Below are 22,432 nucleotides of genomic sequence, written 5' to 3'. Positions count from 1 at the left end.
TTCCATACCTGGTATAATTCAACAAATTCTGTGAATTTTTAATTTCCACTTGCTGCGGAATTAAAATGTTTCACCTTCTATTTTGACATGAGTGCTGTATACCAGCACAGTTTGGAAGTTTTGTACAGAAAGGGAAAAAAACACCCTCTTCAGAAAAATTTTTAAAGAAATGTTTAGTTGTACCTTGTGAAAATAATACCAAATAGCTATTTTATCTTTTTTTTTTTGCAAATATGGACATTTTTTTAATCATCTTTTTTGGACTATAATTGCTTTACAATGGTGTGTTAGCTTCTGCTTTATAACAAAGTGAATCAGCTATACGTATACATATATCCCCATATCCCCCATATCTCTTCCCTCTTGCGTCTCCCTCCCTCCCACCCTCTCTATCCTACTCCTCTAGGTGGTCACAAAGCACTGAGCTGATCTCCCTGTGCTATGCGGCTGCTTCCCACCAGCTATCGGTTTTACATTTGGTAGTGTATATATGTCCACGCCACTCTCTCACATTGTCCCAGCTTACCCTTCCCCCTCCTCGTATCCTCAAGTCCATTCTCTAGTAGGTCTGCGTCTTTTTTCCCGTCTTGCCCCTAGGTTCTTCATGACCATTCTTTTTTTTTTTTTTTTTTTTTTAGGTTCCATATAAATGTGTTAGCATACGGTATTTGTTTTTCTTTTTCTGACTTACTTCACTCTGTATGACAGACTCTAGGTCCATCCACCTCACTACAAATACCTCAATTTCGTTTCTTTTTTAGGCTGAATAATATTCCATTGTATATATGTGCCACATCTTCTTTATCCATTCATCTATCGATGGACACTGAGGTTGCTTCCATGTCCTGGCTATTGTAAATAGAGCTGCAATGAACATTGTGGTACATGACTCTTTTTAAATTATGGTTTTCTCAGGGTATATGTCCAATAGTGGGATTGCTGGGTCATATGGTAGATCTGTTTTTAGTTTTTTAAGGACCCTCCATACTGTTCTCCATAGTGGCTGTATCAATTTACATTGCAAGAGTGTTCCCTTTTCTCCACACCCTCTCCAGCATTTATTGTTTGTAGATTGTTTTATGATGGCCATTCTGACTGGTGTGAGATGATATCTCATTGTAGTTTTGATTTGCATTTCTCTAATGATTAATGATGTTGAGCATTCTTTCATGTGTTTGTTGGCCATCTGTATATCTTCTTTGGAGAAATGTCTGTTTAGGTCTTCTGCCGATTTTTGGATTGGGTTGTTTGTTTTTTTGATATTGAGCTGCATGAGCTGCTTGTAAATTGTGGAGATTAATCCTTTGTCAGTTGCTTCATTTGCAAATACTTTCTCCCATTCTGAGGGTTGTCTTTTCGTCTTGCTTATGGTTTCCTTTGCTGTGCAAAAGCTTTTATGTTTCATTAGGTCCCACTTGTTTATTTTTGTTTTATTTCCATTTCTCTAGGAGGTGGGTCAAAAAGGATCTTGCTGTGATTTATGTCATAGGGTGTTCTGCCTATGTTTTCCTCTAAGAGTTTGATAGTGTCTGGCCTTACATTTAGGTCTTTAATCCATTTTGAGTTTATTTTTGTGTATGGTGTTAGGGAGTGTTCTAATTTCATTCTTTTCCACGTAGCTGTCCAGTTTTCCCGGCACCACTTATTGAAGAGGCTGTCTTTTCTCCATTGTCTATTCTTGCCAGCTTTATCAAAAATAAGGTGACCGTATGTGCTTGGGTTTATCTCTAGGCTTTCTATCCTGTTCCATTGATCTATATTTCTGTTTTTGTGCCAGTACCATACTGTCTTGATTACTGTAGCTTTGTAGTATAGTCTGAAGTCAGGGAGCCTGATTCCTCCACCTCCGTTTTTCTTTCTCAAGATTGCTTTGGCTATTTGGGGTCTTTTGTGTTTCCATACAAATTGTGAAATTTTTTGTTCTACATCTGTGAAAAATGCCAGTGGTAGTTTGATAGGGATTGCATTGAATCTGTAGACTGCTTTGGGTAGTATAGTCGTTTTCACAATGTTGATTCTTCCAATCCAAGAACATAGTATATCTCTCCATCTATTTGTCTCATCTTTAATTTCTTTCAACAGTGTCTTATAGTTTTCTGCATATAGGTCTTTTGTCTCCCTAGGTAGGTTTATTGCTAGGTATTTTATTCTTTTTGTTGCAATGGTAAATGGGAGTGTTTCCTTAATTTCTCTTTCAGATTTTTCATCATTAGTGTATAGGAATGCCAGAGCTGTCTGTGCATTAATTTTGTATTGTGCTACTTTACCAAATTCATTGAATAGCTCTAGTAGTTTTCTGGGAGCATCTTTAGGATTCTCTATGTATAGTATCATGTTACCTGCAAACAGGGACAGCTTTACTTATTCCTTTCCGACTCGGATTCGTTTTATTTCTTTTTCTTCTCTGATTGCTGTGGCTATAACTTCCAAAGCTATGTTGAATAATAGTGGTGAGAGTGGGCACCCTTGTCTTGTTCCTGATCTTAGAGGGAATGGTTTCAGTTTTTCATCATTGAGAAAGATGTTGGCTGTGGGCTTGTCATATATGACCTTTATTATGTTGAGGTAGGTTCCCTCTATGCCTACTTTCTGGAGGGTTTTTATCATAAATGGGTGTTGAATTTTGTTGAAAGCTTTTTCTGCATCTATTGAGATGATTATATGGTTTTTATCCTTCAATTTGTTAGTATGGTGTATCACATTCTTTGATTTGCGTATATTGAAGAAGCCTTTCATTCCTGGGATTAACCCCACTTGATCGTGGTTTATGATCCTTTTAATGTGCTGTTGGATTCTGTTTGCTAGTATTTTGTTGAGGATTTTTGCATCTATGTTCATCAGTGATATTGGCCTGTAGTTTTCTTTCTTTGTGACATCTTTGTCTGGTTTTGGTATCAGGATGATGGTGGCCTCGTAGAATGAGTTTGGGAGTGTTCCTCCCTCTGCTATATTTTGGAAGAGTTTGAGAAGGATAGGTGTTAGCTCTTCTCTAAATGTTTGATGGAATTCCCCTGTGAAGCCATCTGGTCCTGGGCTTTTGTTTGTTGGAAGATTTTTAATCACAGTGTCAATTTCAATGCTTGTGTTTGGTTTGTTTATATTTTCTATTTCTTCCTGGTTCAGCCTTGGAAGGTTGTGCTTTAATAAGAGTTTGTCCATTTCTTCCAGGTTGTCCATTTTATTGGCCTAGAGTTGCTTGCAGTAATCTCTCATGATCCTTTGTATTTCTGCATTGTCAGTTGTTAACTTCTCCTTTTTCATTTCTAATTCTGTTGGTTTGAGTCTTCTCCCTTTTTTTCTTGATGAGTCTGGCTAATGGTTTATCAATTTTGTTTATCTTCTCAAAGAGCCAGCTTTTAGTTTTATTGATCTTTGCTATTGTTTCCTTCATTTCTTTTTCATTTATTTCTGATCTGATCTTTATGATTTCTTTCCTTCTGCTAACTTTGGGGGTTTTTTTTGTTTTTCTTTCTGTAATTGCTATAGGTGTAAGGTTAGGTTTTTTATTTGAGGTGTTTCTTGTTTCTTGAGGTAGCATTGTATTGCTATAAACTTCCCTCTAGGACTGCTTTTGCTGCATCCCATAGGTTTTTGGTGATCGTGTTTTCATTGTCATTTGTTTCTAGGTATTTTTTGATTTCTTCCTTGATTTCTTCAGTGATCTCTTGGTTATTAAGTAGTGTATTGTTTAGCTTCCATGTGTTTGTATTTCTTACAGATTTTTTCCTGTAATTGATATCTAGTCTCATAGCGTTGTGGTCGGAAAAGATACTTGATATGATTTCAATTTTCTCTAAATTTACCGAGGCTTGATTTGTGACCCAAGATATGATCTATCCTGGAGAATGTTCCATGAGCACTTGAGAAGAAAGTGTATTCTGTTGTTTTTGGATGGAATGTCCTATAAATATCAATTAAGTCCATCTTCTTTAGTGTATCATTTAAAGCTTGTGTTTCCTTATTTATTTTCATTTTGGATGGTCTGTCCGTTGGTGAAAGAGGGGTGTTAAAGTCCCCTACTATGATTGTGTTACTGTTGATTTCCCCTTTTATGGCTGTTAGCATTTGCCTTATGTATTGAGGTGCTCCTATGTTGGGTGCATAAATATTTACAATTTTTATATCTTCTTCTTGGATTGATCCCTTGATCATTATGTAGTGTCCTTCTTTGTCTCTTGTAATAGTCTTTGTTTTCACGTCCAAATAGTTATTTTATCTTTATATATGTATCTAATGAGGTACCTGAGAATGCACTGCTTTATTCAATAGTAATCTAATTTTTTATTTACTTGTTAAATATGTGCGTGCACGCATGCGTGTGCATGCGCACACACACACACACTTCCTAAAATGATTGGGTTTCCTACTCTTGTAACAGCAGTGGCCTGTATTTTTGAATAAATATGAACAATTAAACATAATGATTGTTTTATGGAAACTTTTTGGTCAGAGACCCAAGTTTTCAGTGAACTGTTGCTATTAATAATTAAATAATTTTTAGGTAAACATTACATTAAACAGCAATGCTATATTATAATAGTGTACCTCAGTAGATTAAACCTGAAAATATTTACCAGGAATTAATTATTTTAAAACTTCAGGTGTCATTTGGATCCAAATTCCAAACTGTAAAATTTTCCTTTTTCCCCTATATATTTTGTGTATATTCTTGGAACTCTACAAAGAAGTTACTGTCTTGTTTTTTTCCCCTCTGGCAAAATGAGAAAAGCGGTATTTTATGGAGGGATCATTAACAGGTACTTGTGCTTTGAATGGATTGATTGTACTTGCTGCCTTTAGCTATGAACATCTTTTTGACAACTGTCCCCTGTTGAATATCTTGGAGAAAAGAAGGAAGAGAGGAAAGGAGGAAGACAAGGAAGAAGGAGAGGGTGGGAGGAGGAGAGATGGATGGACAAAAGGAAAGTATTTCCAAATTGCAAGACAGCGTATGAATGGAGTTTTATCCTAGTTAAACAAGCTTTTTGAAACGCCCAGTTGATTATTTAAAGCACCAAATACACATTTCTTTGCAATGATGTGTATTCTCTTTTCTCATTCTACCACAAAGCAGTGAATCTTTAGCTTTGGAATATGTTGGTTATTTTATTTTAAATTTTTTCCAAAGAAAATGCCCAAATTACCAAACATAGTGTAAAAATTTCTTGTGTAACTTAAATCTTGTCCTAAAATTTTAACAATTGTTATAGTATTTATGGATCAAATATTACAGTATAGGTGTTATTTTTTTGTTAAATTTTGTAAGTTTTTAAAGTTACATGGACTTTTAGAAGAAGCACTCCTGTAAATATAAAGGAACATCTAACCCTTTCATGTTCATCACAGGTTTTTAAAAAATTTGTGCAGCAGTTTTTAACTCTTCTACAATCACATAATACAGAAAGAAATACATAATTTTGCCTCCAATTTTTAGTGGAGAAAATTGAAGGATAAAAAAAATCTCTAAAGTTTCAAAATAAATTATTCACTGAAAAAATATTTATTAGGGGCTTCCCTGGTGGCGCAGTGGTTGAGAATCTGCCTGCCAATGCAGGGGACACGGGTTCGAGCCCTGGTCTGGGAGGATTCCACATGCCACGGAGCAACAAAGCCTGTGAGCCACAACTACTGAGCCTGCGCGTCTGGAGCCTGTGCTCCGCAACAAGAGAGGCCACGATAGTGAGAGGCCTGTGCACCGCGATGAAGAGTGGCCCCCGCTTGCCGCAACTAGAGAAAGCCCTCGCATGGAAACGAAGACCCAACACAGCCAAAAATGAATTAAAAAAAAAAAATTGATTAGGTCCTTGCTCCATGAAGCAACTTATATAGCAGCAACATTTGTAGAAGAAAATTATGTGATTTTGGCAATTACAGTAATTTGGTAATTCACGTGAACAATGTATGAACAGAAAAATATAAAATTGCACACCTTTTTATTGAGTAAATTTGACTTGTAACATTGCATATGTTTCAGGTATACAGGATGTTACTTTGATACATTTATATATTGTTAATGTGATTGCTGAAGTAATATCACATTACATAATTATAATACACATGATCACGTTATATAATTATAGTACAGTATTACTGTCTATTTATTATACTGTTCATTAGATCTTCATGGCTCATTTACCAATTCTTACAAGTTTGTACCCTTAAAGACCATCCCTCTTGTCCCTGTCCCTGGTAACCACCGTTTTATTCTGTTTTTCACAGGTTTAACTTTTAGATTTCACATGTAAGTGACATCATACAGTACTTGTCTTTCTCTATCTGACTTACTCTCTTAGCATAATGTTGTAGCAAATGGGAGGATCTCTTCCTTTCTCATGGCTGAATAACATTCCACGGTGTATGTATACCACATATTTTTTTACCCATTCATCCACTGATGGTCTTTTGGGTTGTTTCCGTATCTTGGCTATTGTGAGTAATGCTGTGATAAACATGGGAGTGCGTATATCTTGTCAAAATCCTATTTTCATTTTTTTTGGTTGTATACCCAGAAGTGGAATACCTGGAGTATATGATAGATCTACTTTTAATTTTTTGAGGAGCTTCCATCTTGCTTTCTATAGTTGTTAGATTAATTTACATTCCCACATCCTCACCAGCATCTGTTGGTCCTTGTCTTCTTGATGATAGCCATTCTCACAGGTGTGAGGTAATGTTTCACTGTGATTTTGATTTGCAGTCCCCTTATGATTAGTGATGTTGAGCATCTTTTCATGTGTCTCTTGGCCATTTTGATGTCCTTTTCGGAGAAATGACTATTTACTTCTTCTTCCCATCTTTTAACCAGATTGTTTGTTTTTTGTTATTGAGTTGACTGAGTTCCTTATATATTTTGGATATTAATCACTTATTCGATAAATGGTTTGCAAAATTTTTCTCCCATTCTGTAGGGTGTCTTTTCACTTTGTTAATTAATTTATTCTTCTGATGTGCAGAAGCTCTTGAGTTTGATGTAGTCCCATGTTTTGATTATTTTCTTTTATTGTTTGTTGTTTTGGCATCATGCCCACCAAATTATTGCCAAGACCAATATCAATAAACTTCTCCCCTAACATTTTCTTTTAGGATTCTTATGGCATCAGGTCTTATGTTTAAGTCTTTGACCCATTTTGAGTTAATTATTGTGAGTGGTGTGAGATAGGGGTCTACTTTCAGTGTTCTGCATATGTTTCTCCAATTTTTCCAGCACCATTTGTTGCAGAGGCTATCCTTTCTCCACCGGCTATTCTTGCCTTCCTTGTTGAATACTAGTTGACCGTATATGCCAGGGTTTAATTCTGGGCTCTCTATTCTGTTCCGTTGGTCAATTTGTCTTTTTTCCCCCCAAGTACAATACTGTTTTTCTACTATGGTTTTGTGGTATAGCTTGAAATCCAGAAGTGTGGTATCTCTGGCTTTGCTCTTTTCTCTCAAGATTGCTTTGGCTGTTTGAGGTCTTTTGTGGTTCCACACACAGTTTAGGATTGTTTCTTCTATTTCTCTGAAGAATGCCTTTGGTATTTTGGTGAGGACTATGTTCAATTTGTTGATGGCTTTAGAACTATTGATATTTTAACAATATTAGCTCTTTGGATCCATGAACATTTGTTTGTGTCTTCAATTTCTTTGATTTTGTTTGTGTCTTTCCATTTGTTGGTGTCCTTGATTTCTTTCAGCAGTTTTGCAGTTCTAATTGTACAGATCTTCCACTTCCTTGGTTAAATTTATTCCTAAGTATTTTATTGTTTTTGATGCTATTGTGAAAGGGATGGTTTTCTTTATTTCTTTCTCAGATGCTTTATCATTAGTGTAGAGGAATGAAATTGAGTTCTGTACGTTGACTTTGTATCCTGCCAATTTACTGAAATTGTTGATTAATTTCAATAGTTTTTTGGCTGATTCTTTGGGATTTTCTATATATTCAATCATATCATCAGCAAATAATGACAGTTTTACTTTTTCATTTCTGATTTGGATATATTTTATTTCTTTGTCTTGCATAATTGCTCTAGCTAGGACTTCCAGTACTATATTGAATAAGAATAGTGAGACTGGGCATCCTTGCCTTGTTCCTGGTCTCAGAGGAAACACTTTCCATTTCTCTCCATCAGGTATAATGTTACCCTTGTGTTTGTTATACATGGCCTTTATGTTGAAGTATGTTCCTTCTATACCCAGTCTGTTAAGGGTTTTTATTATGAAAGGATGTTGTTTTATGTCAAATGGTTTTTCTTTCTCTATTGAAAAGATCATGTGATTTTTATTTTTTCTTTTATTGATGTGATGTGTTGGATTTATTGATTTGCATATGTTGACCCATCCTTTCATCCTAGGAATAAATTCCGCTTCGTCATCGTATATACTTCTATTAATGTGTTCTTGAATTTGGTTTGCTAATATTTTGTTGAGAATTTTTGCACCTATGTTCATCAGGGATATTGGTCTATAGTTTGCTTTTCTTGTGGTATCCTTATCTGGCTTTGGTATCAAGGTAATGCTGGCCTCATAGAACAAGTTTGGAAGTGTTTTCTCCCCCTCAATATTTTGAAAGAGTTTGAGGAGGATTGGTATTACTTCTTTAAATGTTTGATAGAATTATCCAGGGGAGTTTTCTGGTCCTGGAGTTTTCTGTGTTGGGAATTTTTAAATTACTGATACAGTGTCTTTACTCATTATTGGTCTGTTCCTACTTTCTATTTCTTCCTGATTCAGTCATGGTAGGTTGTGTGTTTCTAGAAATGTATCCATTTCTTTTAGGTTGTATAATCCATTGGCATATAATTGTTCATAGTAGTCTCTTATGATTCTATGTATTTCTGTAGTATCAGTTGTAATGTCTTCTCTTTTCATTTCTAATTTTATTTATTTGACTCTTCTTTTTTTTCCTGAGTCTAACTAAAGGTTTGTCAATGTTGTTTATCTTTTTGAAGAAACATTTTGTAGTTTCCTTGATCCTTTCTGTTGTTTTTCTGGTTTCTATTTCATTTATTTGCATTCTGATACTTACTATTTCCTTAGTTCTGCTAACTTTGGGCTTAATTTTTTCTTCTTTTTCTAGTTCCTTGAGGTATAAAGTTAGGTTGTTTACTTGAGATTTTTCTAACAGCTTAATGTATTTATTGCTATACACTTTCCACTCAGATCTGCTTTTGCTGCATGCCATGATATTTGATATGTTGTGTTTTCATTTTCATTTGTTTTGAGATATTTTTTATTTCCTTTTTGACTTCTTCTTTGACACAATGGTTGTTTAGACGTGGGTTTACTTTCCACATGTTTGTAGATCTTCTCATCTTCCTCTTGCTGTGGACTTCTAGTTTCATACCAATTGTGGTCACAGAAGGTAGCTGATATGATTTCAGTCTTCTTAAGTTTGCTAAGATTTGTTTCGTGACCTATCATATGATCCAGCCTGAATGTTCTATGTGCACTTGAGGAGAATGTGTGTTCTGCTACTGTTGGATGGAATATTCTATATGTGTCTATTAAATCCATTTGTTCTAAGGTGTGGTTCAAGTCCAACGTTTCTTTGTTGATTTTCTGTCAAGACAATCTATCCATTGCTGATAGTGGGGTATTGAAATCCTGCAATTACTGCATTGTTGTCTATTTGTTCCTTAATATCTATTATTACATACTTGTATATTTCAGTGATCAGGTTTTGGGAACGTACATATTTATTATTGTTATATCTTCTTGATGTAGTGACCCCTTTACTGACCTTCTTTGTCTCTTCTTACCTTTTTTGGCTTGAAGTGTGTTTTGTCTGATACAAGGATGGCTATACCCACCTTCTTTTCATTTCTATTTGCTTGGAATATCATCTTCCATCCTTTCACTTTGAGCCTATGTGCCTTTAGAGCTGAAATGAGTCTTCTGTAGAGAGCATAGAGTTGGACCTTGTTTTCTCAGCCATCCACCCACTATGTGCCTTTTGATCGGTGAGTTCAATCTGCTTACATTTAGGGGTGATTATTGATACGTAAGAATTTACTATTGCCATTTTATCTTTTGCCTTCTGCTTATTTTGTCTCTCTGTTGTTCCTTTTTTCTTCTCTTTCTGTCTGCCCTTATAAGTTGGTGGTTTTCCATGGTGATTTGCTCACTCTCCCCTTTTTTATGTTTATGTTTCTGCTCTAGATTTTTGCTTGTGGTTACCATGAAGTTTACATAAAACATCCTACAGGTAAAATAGCCCCTTTCCTGCTGATGCCAGTTTATCTTCATTCACCTATAAAGGTTTCATCTGCTTACTCTTCCCCTTTTATATTTTTAATGTTAGAAATGATCTCTATGCTGTGATTTCATTACCAAGTTGTAGTATCTATAGCTATTTTTAATGCTCTTTTCCTTTAACCATTATATTATAGTTAAGAATTTAATATACTGTTCTAGAAAAGATTTACAGTATTCTAATTATGAGTATTTATCATCTTAATCAGAGTTTTGTGTACTTTTGTCTTTTTGTTTCAGCTTGAAGAGCTCCTTTCAACATTTCTCATAAGGCAGGTCTAGTGGTGGTACACTCCCTCAGCTTTAGTTTGTCTGGGAAAGGCTTTAATTCTCCTTTATATCTGAAGGATAACTGCCACATATTCTTAGATGGAAATTTTTTTTTTTTTTTTTTTTTTAATTTTTGGCTGTGTTGGGTCTTCGTTTCTGTGCGAGGGCTTCCTCTAGTTGTGGCGAGCGGGGGCCACTCTTCATCGCGGTGCGCGGACCTTTCACTGTCGCGGCCTCTCTTCTTGCGGAGCACAGGCTCCACATGCGCAGGCTCAGTAGTTGTGGCTCACGGGCTCAGTTGCTCCTCGGCATGTGGGATCTTCCCAGACCAGGGCTTGAACCCGTGACCCCTGCATTGGCAGGCGGATTTTCAACCACTGCACCACCAGGGAAGCAAGGAAATTTTTATCTTTCAATATTTTGAATATGTCATTCCACTATCTATCTCCTGACCTTCAAAGTTTCTGCTGAGAAATCTACTGTAGCCTAATGGGGGTACCTCTGTAGGTTGCTGTCTTTCCCCCCCCCCCCCGGCTGCCTTTAAAATTGCTTCTTTATAATTGAATTTTGACAGCTTCATTAAAATGTGTCTTGGAGGTCTTTCTGTGATGAGATAACAAGATATTCTGTTAGCTTCGTGGATCTGTATATTCATCCCTTCCCCAGATTTGGGAATTTCTCAGCTATGATTTCTTTAAATAAACTCTGTCCCCTTCCCACTCTCTTCTCCTTCTGGGATGCCCATTATTCTTACATTTACCTTTCCAGTAGAATCAGATATTTCTCATAGGCTTCACTTTTAAAAAATCTTAGCTCTCTCTTTTCTTCCACCTGAATTATTTCTATATGTCTCTCCTTGAGCTTGCTAATTCCTCTTCTACCTGATTTGCTCTATTTCCAGTGCATTGTAATGCATTCTTTATCTCATTTATTGAGTTCTTCAGCTCCAGAAATCTGTCTGATTCTTTTTTAGAATTTTAATCTCTTTGGTAAAGTATTCCTTCTGCTTGTTATTTTCATTCCTAATATCATTGCATTGCCTTTATGAGTTTTCTATTGAATTTCTTCATAACAGCTATTTAAAACTCTTTATCAGTTAGAGCACAATATTCCATACCTTTGGGTTTGGCTACTGGAAAATTGTCTTTCTTTTTTTGCGATACCGTATTACCATGATTCCCTAAATAAAAAATGGAACACCATTTTTATTTAGTTAAGACTTTGTTTACTTTGATCCTAAGAACGCAACAGGTCGGTAGTTAGGAGCCTTCCTTTCCAGAAGGTGGCGCTATGGCACAGGTTTTTGGTTTCTCTTACCAGCGTTAACTAGCGGCTTCTAAGATTGGGAACCCACACAGTTAAAACAAAACAAAACAAAAACAACAACAACAAAAACAACGCGTGGTGGCAGAATGTGGGCGCAGGGGGGAGGTGTGTGTACTTAGCACTTGGGGCTTTGTGGGTGTCCATGGCCTGGTAGAGGTATCCTCAAGTTGGGATGGGGGCGGTGTCCCAGGGGTCCTTGGGTGGTCGGTCCCCTTGCCTCCAGGGGCAGACAGCAGGAGACATTTTACTTCAGTTCTCTTTGTCTGTCTACTTACCTTTCCTTTCCCTCTGCCCATTCACTGCAGTCTCTCCTCACAGAGAGCAACTGGTCCCGCCAGCTGTAACACACGTGGCTGGGCAGACTTCCAGTCACTGCCTTCATCCTCCAGCTCCTCTGCCAGAAAGGTGGTGCTGGCTCTCTGCCAGAACAGCAGCCGCCTTCTGTGCTGTCACAGCCTCCTGCCACCAGCTCTGCAGCCACTTACTTCAATCCCTGCTACCTACTCCATGGTCCAATCCACCCACTTTGGATGCACAGGTGGATGGATCTCTTGGATGTCGTTGTATGCTGTGGATAGGTGCTTTTGCTTTTTTTTTTTTTTTCTGGTTATGGACGTCCTAATAGTTGTAAATCAAAGGAGAGAGAGAAAAAAGGAACGATTCACACTATCATGATACTGATGTCACCCCAAAACTGCATATTTCATTGCTCTGTGACTATTTCAACAATTTGAGTAAGTTGTGTGGAATATTAGACTTTGCCCCTTAAATGGATATTTCAGATTTATATACAAGCAAGGAAGTTTTCCAGTTAAGAGCTATGGATAGTGAAAGTCTTTTTAAACTAAATATTTAAAGTAATATCAATACTAATATGAGTCAACAGCTGAGTTTCCCAAGTGCATCTTTCTGGGCACTAGCGTGATAGGGCTTCAGATTTTTGAAAGTATGTCTTTTACACTGCCCAACTCTCCAATTCTGGTTTAATAACCACAGAACATAATACAGATACCAGGGCTACTCATATGAAAACTGCAATTTAGTGCACACTCCTGGTGGCCACGTTGAGGGTCTCTCCTGGCACAGTTGAGGTTTTCATCCACTGCAGAGATCTCTCAGCTCCTGTCCCGAGTGTTGTACATTTCCTTCTCTGAAGAACAGAATGTGTCTGCCTTAAGTACACAAATAAATCCTCTCACTAAATCAGAATTTCAGGGGCAGGGATGGGGAATTGCCCCTTGGGTATCAGTGTCTGAAAAACTGCTGTGTCTATTTCTCCCCTGAATTTCATTGCACAAAATTATACAATTTTGATAAATCTAGAGATGTTACTTCTAACACAGACATGTTCTCATCTTTCCATTTGTGAATTATTTTTGAAAAATATCTGAGTGTGTTGGATTGCTGAATTTTACTGACATGCCCTGTTTAAGCAGGAATGAGAATGCCTTCTGAAATGAATACTTCATTGGCAGTCCCTTCCTATTAGTGAGAACCCCCTCTTCTCTATCTATATTTTCCTGGGTCCCACTATCACATACCTACCCCACACCCAGCCTGGAAATTAAGACCGCATGATTTTTCTGTTAGGATGAACTTGGCTGTTTCAATGTTTTAAGCTCAATATATGTCAGGGTTGAAATATAACTTAAGATATGGAGATTTAAGAAAGTTGCTTTCGGACTTGTGATCAAGTTAATTCAGCAAACATTTATCGAATGCTTACCATGTGCCAGGCACTGTGATAGAAGCTGAAGAAATAAAGATAAATAGTAGTTCTTTAAAAAAAAAAAAAAAAAAAAGTGCTGTTCCTGTATGAGAAGCAGTATGATTCATTAAACTGGCACAAGTTATAATTTTAGAAACACTCCCACCACTGGGAATCTGTTCCTTTTGTTGAATATAATTTTTCAGCAGTCATGAGTGAATAATAATTGGGATAATTAAAATTGACCTTTAAAACAGGTCTAAATCCTTGTCTGCTTAGGGTGCTGAAGCAGGACAATCCATGAAAAACTACAGCCATTCTCCCTCCAGATATTTGATTCCTCTGAAGGCTGGTAGAGTCACACACCCTTGCACAATTTTAAAACCATGAAGGGATAGAACTGAGTTTTATAAATGGGCTCCAGGATGTATAACTGGGGAAAAAAAACCCTGAAAGTTTCTCTTCTTTCTCAGTAAGTTATTTAAATCATAGCACTTATTTTTAAGTGAATACTCAGGGTAGTTGATAAAGAGAAAGCCCCCCTGCCCTTTTTTAAAAATAAACTTTATTTTTTGAGCAGTTTTAGGCTTATGTAAAATTGAGCAGAAAGTACAGAGATTTCCCATATACCCCCTTCCCTCACACATGCTTAGCCTCTGCCATTACCAGCATCCTTCTCCAGAGTGGTGTTGATACTTTTTTTAGTTTACAGTTGGTGAACCTGTGCTGACACATGATAGTCACCCCAAGTCCATAGTTGATGTTTCACTCTCGGTGTTGTACATTCTGTGGGTTTGGACAAATGTATAATGACATGTATCCAGCATTATATTATTATACAGAATAGTTTCACTGCTCTTAAAATCCCTTGTGTTCCTCTTATTCATTCCTCTCTCCCATCGAAACACTGGCAACTACTGATCATTTTACTGGCTTCACACTTCTGTTTTTTCCAGAATATCATATAGCTAGAATCGTATGATATGTAGCCTTTAAAGACTGGCTTCTTTCACTTAGTAATATGCATTTGGGTTTCTTCTGTGTCTTTTCATGGCTTGATGGATCATTTCTTTTTATTACTAATGTTCCACTATATGGATGTACCACAGTTTGTTTATCCATTCCCTACTAAAGGTGTCTTGGTCGCTTCCAAGTGTTGGCCTTTAATGACTAAAGCTGCTATAAACATTTTTCTGCCTGTTTTTGTGTAGACATAAGTTTTCAACCCCTTTGGGTAAATACCAAGGAACAGATTTTGGATTGCATGTAGGAATATGTTTAGTTTTGTAAGAACGGGCCAAACAGTCTTCCAAAAAGGCTGCACCATTTTGCATTCCCACCACCAATGAGAGTTCCTGTTGCTCTACATCCTTGCCAGCATTTGGTGTCATTAGTGTTCCAGATTTTGACCATTTTCATAGGAGTGTAGTGGTATCTCATTGTTGTTTTAATGTGCATTTCTCTGAAGACATATGATGGGGAGCATCTTTTCATATGCTTCTTTCTCATCTGTATATCTTCTTCGGTGAAGTGTCTGTTAAAGTCAGCTTAGGACCATTTTTTAATTGGAGTTGTTTGTTTTCTTATTGGTAAGTTTGAGTTCTTTGCATATTTTGGATAAAAGTCATTTGTTCGATGGGTATTTTGCAAATATTTTCTCCCATCCTATGGCTTGTGTTTTCATTCTCTTGACTGTCTTTTGCAGGGCAGAAATTTTTAATTTTAATAAAGTCCATCTTATCAGTTCTTTTCTTCATGGATCGTGGCTTTGTATCTACAAAGTCTTTGCAGAACACAAGTTCATCTAGATTTTCTCCTATGTTATCTTCAAGGAGTTTTATAGTTTTGTGCTTTACAGTTAGATCTGTGAACCATTTTGAATTAATTTTTGTGAGGGGTAAAAAGTCTGTGTCTAGATTCATGTTTTTGCTTATGGAAGTCCATTTGTTCCATTACCACTTATTGAAAAGACTATCTTTGCTCTATTGTATTGCCTTCGCTACTTTGTCAAAGGTCAATTGATTATATTTGTGTAGGTCTACTTCAGGTCTCTCTGTTCTGTTTCACTGATCTATTTGCCAGTTCTTTTGCCAATACACTGTCTTAATTACAGTACCTTTACGGTAAGTCTTGAAATCAGGTAGTGTCATTCCTACCACTCTGTTCTTCTTCAATATTGTTTTGGCTATTCTGGGTCTTTTGCTTTACCACATAAACTTTAGAATCAGTTTGCTGATATCCACAAAATAACTTGCTTGAATTTTGATTGAGATTGCCTTGAATCTATAGATCAGATTGGGAAAAACTGAAATCTTGACAATATTGAGTATTGTCCATGAACATGGAGTATCTCTCCATTTATTTAGTTCTTCCTCGATTAATTCCTCAGAGTTTTGTAGTTTTCCTCATATAGATCTCATGCATATTTTGTTAGATTTATACCTAAGTATTTTATATTTTTTAGGTGCTAATGTAAATAGCATAGTGTTTCAGATTCCTAATTCCACTTGATCATTGCTGGTATATAGAAAAACAATTGACTTTTGTATTTTAACCTTGTATCCTGTGACCTTGCTATAACCACTTATTAGTTCCAGGAGTTTTTGCATAGATGATCTTGTCATCCATAACAAAGACACTTCTTTCCTATTCTGTATCCCTTCTATTTCCTTTTCTTGTCTAATTGCATTAACTAAGACTTCTAGTAGGATGTGGAAAAGGAGTGGTGAGAGGGAAAATCTTTGCCTAGTCTTGATCTTAGTGGGGAAAGTTTCCAGTTTCTCACCATTAAGTGTGGTGTTAGCTGTAAGTTTTCGGTAGATATTCTTTATCAATTTGTGAAAGTTCAACTCTATTCCTAGTTTACCAAGAGTTTTTACCATGGATGGGTGTTGGATTTTGTCAGATGCTTTTCTTCATCTATCGATAGCACCATGTGATTTTTCTTTGTTAACTTGTGGATGTGATGGATTACATAAACTGATTTTTGAATGTTGAACCAGCCCTGAATACCTGGGACAAATTCCACTTGTTTCAGTATGTAATTATTCTTCTATTTTTTAAAAATCTGTTAAAATTTTTATTTTATTTTACTTTATTATTTTGTTTTTGGCCACACCGTGTGGCTTGTGAGATCCTAGTTCCCTCACCGGGGATTGAACCTGGGACCCCTGCAGTGGAAGCATGGAGTCCTAACCACTGGACTGCCAGGGAATTCCCTGTAATTCTTCTTATACATTGTTGGATTTGATTGCTAATATTTTGTTGAGGATTTTGCATCTGTGTTCGTGAGAAATATTGGTCTGTAGGTTTCTTTTCTTGTAATATCTGTGATTGGTTTTGGTATTATGGTACTATTAGCCTCATAGAATAAGTTAAAAAGTATTCCTCTGTTTCTATCTTCTAAAGGGATTATGGAGACATGGCATGATTTCTTCCTTAAATGTTTGGCAGAATTCACCAGGGAAGCCCTCTGGACTTTGTGCTTTCTGTTTGGGGAGGTTATTATTATATTATTAAAATAATTATTTGAATTATTGTTTCAAATTTTTTAATAGATATTTGTCTTTCTCTGTCTGACTTATTTCACTTAGTATGATAATCTCCAGGTCCATCCATGTTGCTGCAAATGGCATTATTTCATTCTTTTTAATGGCTGAGTAATATCCCATTGTATACATGTAGCACATCTTCTTTATCCATTCATCTGTCCTCAACAAAATACTAGCAATCCAAATCCAACAATACATTAAAAGGATTATACACTATGATCAAGTGGGATTTATCCTAGTGATGCAAGGATTTTTCAGTATCTGCAAATCAATGGCTGTGATACACCACCACAAGTTAAAGAATAAAAACCATATGATCATCTCAATAGATGCAGAAAAAGCTCTTGACAAAATTCAACACCTATTTATGATTAAAGGCTCTCCAGAAAGGGTCCTAGAGGGAACATATTTCAAAATAATATAGACCATATACAACTAACCTACAGCTAACATCATACTCAACAGTGAAAATCTAAAAGCATGTCTTCTAAGATCAGGAGCAAGACAAGGATGTCCACTCTCACCACTTTTATTCAACATAGTTTTGGAAGTCCTAGCTGTGGCAAACAGAGAAGAAAAAGAAAAGGAATCTAAATTGGAAAAGAAAGAAGTAAAACTGTCACTGTTTGCAGATGATATGATATTAGACATAGAAAATCCTAAAGGTGCTACCAGATAACTACTAGAGCTCATCAATGAATTCAGTAAAGTGACATTTTCTTTGCTGAGGAATTTTTAGTCTACTTTAGAACATAATGCATATTGAAAAGATGCCATTTATATACAGTTGTGTATAAACTGGATTTGAAAGTTCTGAAGAAACTAAGAGCATGCATCACCAAGGAGCTGTAGTAATCCAAAGAGGTTTGTCTGGGACTGTTTTTTATTTATGGAGGGGGTAGATTTAAGTAGTTTTAGGAGGAGGTCAAGGGTCTGGAAAACACTCAGATAGTGTCACTTAGATTGAGAGGATTAAGGCAACTATGTTTTCCCCAGCTATGGGAAGTTCCAAATTTCTAAGATTTTACCTGGAGAAAAGAATATATATATAATTTTTAAAAACAGAAGCTGAAATATTGTTTAATAATTTCAGTATAAAGCTGTTCCGTTGGCAGGACAAACAATAGGCTATTGATTAAAATGATGTTACAATAGGTACAACTACTGAGACAATGTTTGCTCATTTAATACATAAGAACTTATTCTAGAAGCATGCACACAAGGCTGTTCCGAGCACTCTGATCTGAATCACACATAAATCATGAACAATTACGGTGTGTCTGTATTTTCTACAAGACACGTTACAATGGATCATCAGTTTCCCTTTAGAGTTCCTAAGCTTTTCTGAGAACATTTGAGCTTCTGAGTACATTTGAACTTTTGAAGGAATAAGTGCATTTCAAAACTGAGATTATTTCATAGAATAATTTCTTCTTAATATGAGTGTTATTATGAAGAGAAATAAACTTGCTTTAGCCTATTGAACTGTAATATTATCTGTCTATTTTCATTTGTTAATTCTTACAAGATTATTACTTGTACTCACCTCATTTTCCCCCTAAGTGGTAAATAGTTGTACTTTTCAGTTGTTTTGCCATCTCGTTTGTTAAAAACAATTATTTATGAATAATTGTTGTAGCTTTGAAGCATTTCAGGATTCATCTTTTTTTTTTGGATAGAAATAGTATGTATCAGACTATTGATAAGAATAATATTCAGTGGAAATCAAATATTTTTTAATGATTCCAGAAAAAGAAAATTAAATTGTGTCTTAACAATTTTGGCTCCAGGAATCGTAGTATAAAATATAGACATTTCAGATTGAAAACAATGGTTTAGGAGATTTTTGGGTGGCATCTGAGACTTCACCTTACTTGAATGTAATTTAGTTAAAAACACAGTGAATGTACAGAAAACACTGTCCAAACACAGAGCAGCTCTTTTCCAAGTACCTTATTGGACGTGGTCACGTTTTTTGATCACGTGCATTCTCAAATTTGACTGTGTGGAAGTGAATTGGAACAACCAATTAGGGTTTTAAAGAAAATGATCACTTTTAAAATTGTTTCTCAAAGGCAAAGATGACTTCATAAGAGCAAGTACATCTTACTCTTTTTTTTTTTTTTTTTTTAAAGGCTAAGATTCATATGCCTTCTTTTGAGGAAAGAATAAAAAATGAGAATATGGCTTGGAACGTTGAATGCTGCCTTCTATATCTCTCTATAGGGAAAACGTCCTTATAGAATATTTTGAAGAAGCTTATGTGATGACTTGTCTTACCATACTGAAAATAATAAAAGCAAACACTATTAATCCTCATAGAAACCCTATGAATTGTGTGATTCCCCTTTGTCCAGTTGTGTGATTCAGTTGTGTGACATCCTCATTGTACAGATGAGGTAACTGAGGCTTAGGGAGGGCCAGTGACTTCCCAAGAGTAGGCAGCTTGGTAAATGTCATGCCCACACCCTGTCTGGCTCCAGAATCTACACTTGGTCCTCACTGTTTCCAACCCAGAAAGGAGAGACCCCAATACGGTGAGATGAGAAAGATGTGAGCAGAGGGGACTGAGTGGGGAGCATCTGGGGAGACTCAGAAAGGAAGCCCTGCTGGGGGGGTTGGGGGAGGCTGGGAAAGGAGCAGGCTTCCCAAGCTAAACAGTTGATGGAGATAATCTTCATTTACCCTCAACCAGCTCTGTGACTTTGAGCAGGTTACTTAGATCCCTGGGACCCCTTTACCTAAAGGGGGAATGATGCAGGCCTGGTCTGCTCAACAGGCAGAGAAATTGTCCCCTGAGAAATTGTCACGTTAACATTCGAGTTAGCACAGCTGACTGTGGATTGTGGATGATCCCAATCTTCTGGAATTTTCTGAATGGCTAATAATGCCCCAGTAATGTCTCAACAGCTTTGTACTTGCAGTGCACACACTCACAACGGGTGCTTCTTTGCTCTTCCTTTTGCCAAGGACCCTTCGGGCACTTTGCTGAAGCCTGACTCCTTCTCACAGCAATGCTTGTAAATGCATAAAATGTATACATAGGGTTACAAAGTAAATAGTTATATTGAAATGCTGATATCAATGTACTAGAAATTGTAACATAGTGTCTTCTTAGTTATTAGCGCATTCAAAAACAAGATCTAGTGGTGACTTTAATAAATACTGTTATTTTGAAGTAAAGGGGACCATAAACAATATTTCTAGGTGTCTGTGACAACGATTGCTATTAAAATATCTGTAACTTATGTTGGTAACATATGCACGGGCACTGGTGAATATAGTCTGGTTTGTCTACATTTGTGACTGAAGAATATGCTAAATTTTAGCTAGAGGTTAGTGAAAATAAAGATGTAATTTTTTTCTATTCATCTCAACAGACCCCCTATATCATATTTGTACCACATGTTAAGAACCCCTGAGCTGTGTGGTTCACTGCTTCAAGTTCTGTGAAAAACCCTCTTGAGCTTTGATTGAACTTCTAATGAATCTTTAGATCAAGCTAGGGAAAACCAGTACCTTAAAAGTAGTCTTCCTATTTGCAATCATTGTAGTCTGAATTTATGTAGTTTTTCTTTAATGTCTTTCAATACAATTTTTATAATAATCTCCATAAATGTCCTGCAAATTCTGTAAGATTCATTCTTAGCTACTTTATATGTTTTGTTAGTATTTGCTATTCTATTTAATTTCTAACTATGGATAAGTTTAGAAATACTATCAGCTTTTGTATAATGAATTGTTAAGCTAGCCAATGACTTTCAGAATTTCTACCTCCGTAATCGTATCATCTGGAAACGATAATGGTTGCTCTTTTTTATCCAATTTTGTGCGTTTAATTTTTAAATTTTCTCTTACGTACTGATAGGACTTTCAGTGCAATGTTCAATAGAAACAGTGGTGTCTGTGAAAGTGTTCTTTCTGATTTTCAAGGAAATACTTTTAATATTTTCCCATTTAGGAGTGACGTGCTGGAACCAATTTTTAGCAGCTAGCAAGAGCCAATCATTAACTTTTCATGAATTTTGCATGAGAATACAATCATTATTAAAAATTAAATTATATAAACATAATTAATTAAATCATATTAAAACAAAAGTAATACATTCTGAAAACTCACCACTTCCTACTTTATTTTATGTCATCTTGCTGTTATCAGTGCTCTTGAGGTGATTTACATACCTTGTGTCTGCGTGGTGAAAATACTATATAATGATTCTTTTTCCAACTTCCTGGTCAGTGACATCACGTTGATAGCTTTGAATTGGCCATGGTAGGAGTATTTACACCATGGAAAGTGGCAAATGCTGCCAATCAGGGTTTTTAATTTTCCTTAAGAGCCTGTTGTTCAACGTTTACTAACACACCTCTGATCAAGACTGATGTTTGCCACAGGCTCTAGCATTTTCCTAGCCTGTTAAGTAAAAAGAAAGGAAATTAAGGAAGAAGAGAAGGGAGGGTGGCAGGGAAATAGGAAGGAAAGGAAAGTAAAAGGGAAGGAAGAAGAGAGGAAGAGAGGACAGGAAAGCTTTACTCAGTGTATTAACCCGCACGTGGTGTTTCCCCCCAGATAGCTGTGACGCTCCTCTGGCGTCTGCCCTGCCCCGGGCTTCCTTCAGCAGCTCCTCAGAGCGGTCCAGCAGCCACGGCCCTGGCTTCGCAAGCCTTAATCGCAGAGACGGTGAGTCTGCAGCTGTCTTCTTGTCAATCCACGCTGATTCTTTCCCAGAGAGAATTATATTCATTTTTAGTTCATATTCCTTCTTATAGGTCAAAACTTAATTATATTGAGTTTAATGAATGAAACTGAAGAAAGCAGCAGGTTCATCATATCTGCTAGTATTCCTCTGCTAGCTTTCTTCTTGCTTATGATCCATTTTTTGGTTTGTTTTGATATCTTCCTTCCCTGTTGATTGCCAGCAAATGATCATCAATAAGATTTATGAGAAGGGAATTATTGGAGTCTAGATTTTTTCCGGGGTTATCATCCCTTTTTAGTTTTAGGACCGGCGACAGAAGGGTGACTAGTCAAGTGCGCTGGTCATGAATAACTAAAACAACACAAGAAGGAGCCAGTGCTGCAGCCACTGGGGAAAACTGAACAGGCCACCGCGTGATGTTTGCGAGATGTGAGGCTGCCAAAGGATGTCATGGGAAAATGACTCCATTCCCAGGACTTGGCCTGGGAGGAGACCAGGTGAAGGCTGCCACTGAAAATAAAGATTCCCTTCCTATTAGTGGGAAGGGAGTTAATGACTTACTTTTTGGAAAGGTCCATTTTTGCTACTTGAATGTTGTCCAGTGAATTACCTCTTCTATTGCACAAATACTAATTCAGTGGATTAAA

At 36.5% G+C, this 22,432-nt stretch overlaps 1 protein-coding gene and 1 long non-coding RNA gene across 4 annotated transcripts in view; both read left to right on the top strand.

Annotated features, from left to right (window-relative positions):
* LOC309653895 overlaps positions 1 to 22,432 on the top strand; it is a 183,202-nt gene that overhangs the window by 24,399 nt on the left and 136,371 nt on the right. The gene's annotated exons all lie outside the window — the stretch shown is intronic.
* Positions 1 to 22,432, top strand: part of LOC309653892 (uncharacterized protein) — a 50,555-nt gene that overhangs the window by 15,505 nt on the left and 12,618 nt on the right. For 2 of the 3 annotated variants that reach the window (XR_014259597.1, XM_082478653.1), the window contains exon 2: positions 21,656 to 21,766. Coding sequence is in view for 2 of the 3 variants with exons in the window: in XM_082478653.1 (XP_082334779.1) it covers positions 21,656 to 21,766 (111 nt within the window). In the remaining variant the exon portion in view is untranslated. Of the gene's footprint in view, positions 1 to 21,655; positions 21,767 to 22,083; positions 22,140 to 22,432 lie in introns of those variants that run through there. The other variant, XM_082478654.1, reaches the window with a different exon arrangement.

This window comes from Balaenoptera physalus (assembly GCF_965194825.1).
Source record: "Balaenoptera physalus genome assembly, contig: HAP1_SCAFFOLD_1423, whole genome shotgun sequence".
In the NCBI taxonomy this organism is placed as follows: domain Eukaryota; kingdom Metazoa; phylum Chordata; class Mammalia; order Artiodactyla; family Balaenopteridae; genus Balaenoptera; species Balaenoptera physalus.
The sequence above is the reverse complement of the archived record's forward strand: the minus strand, read 5'-3'. Positions and strand labels throughout refer to the sequence as shown.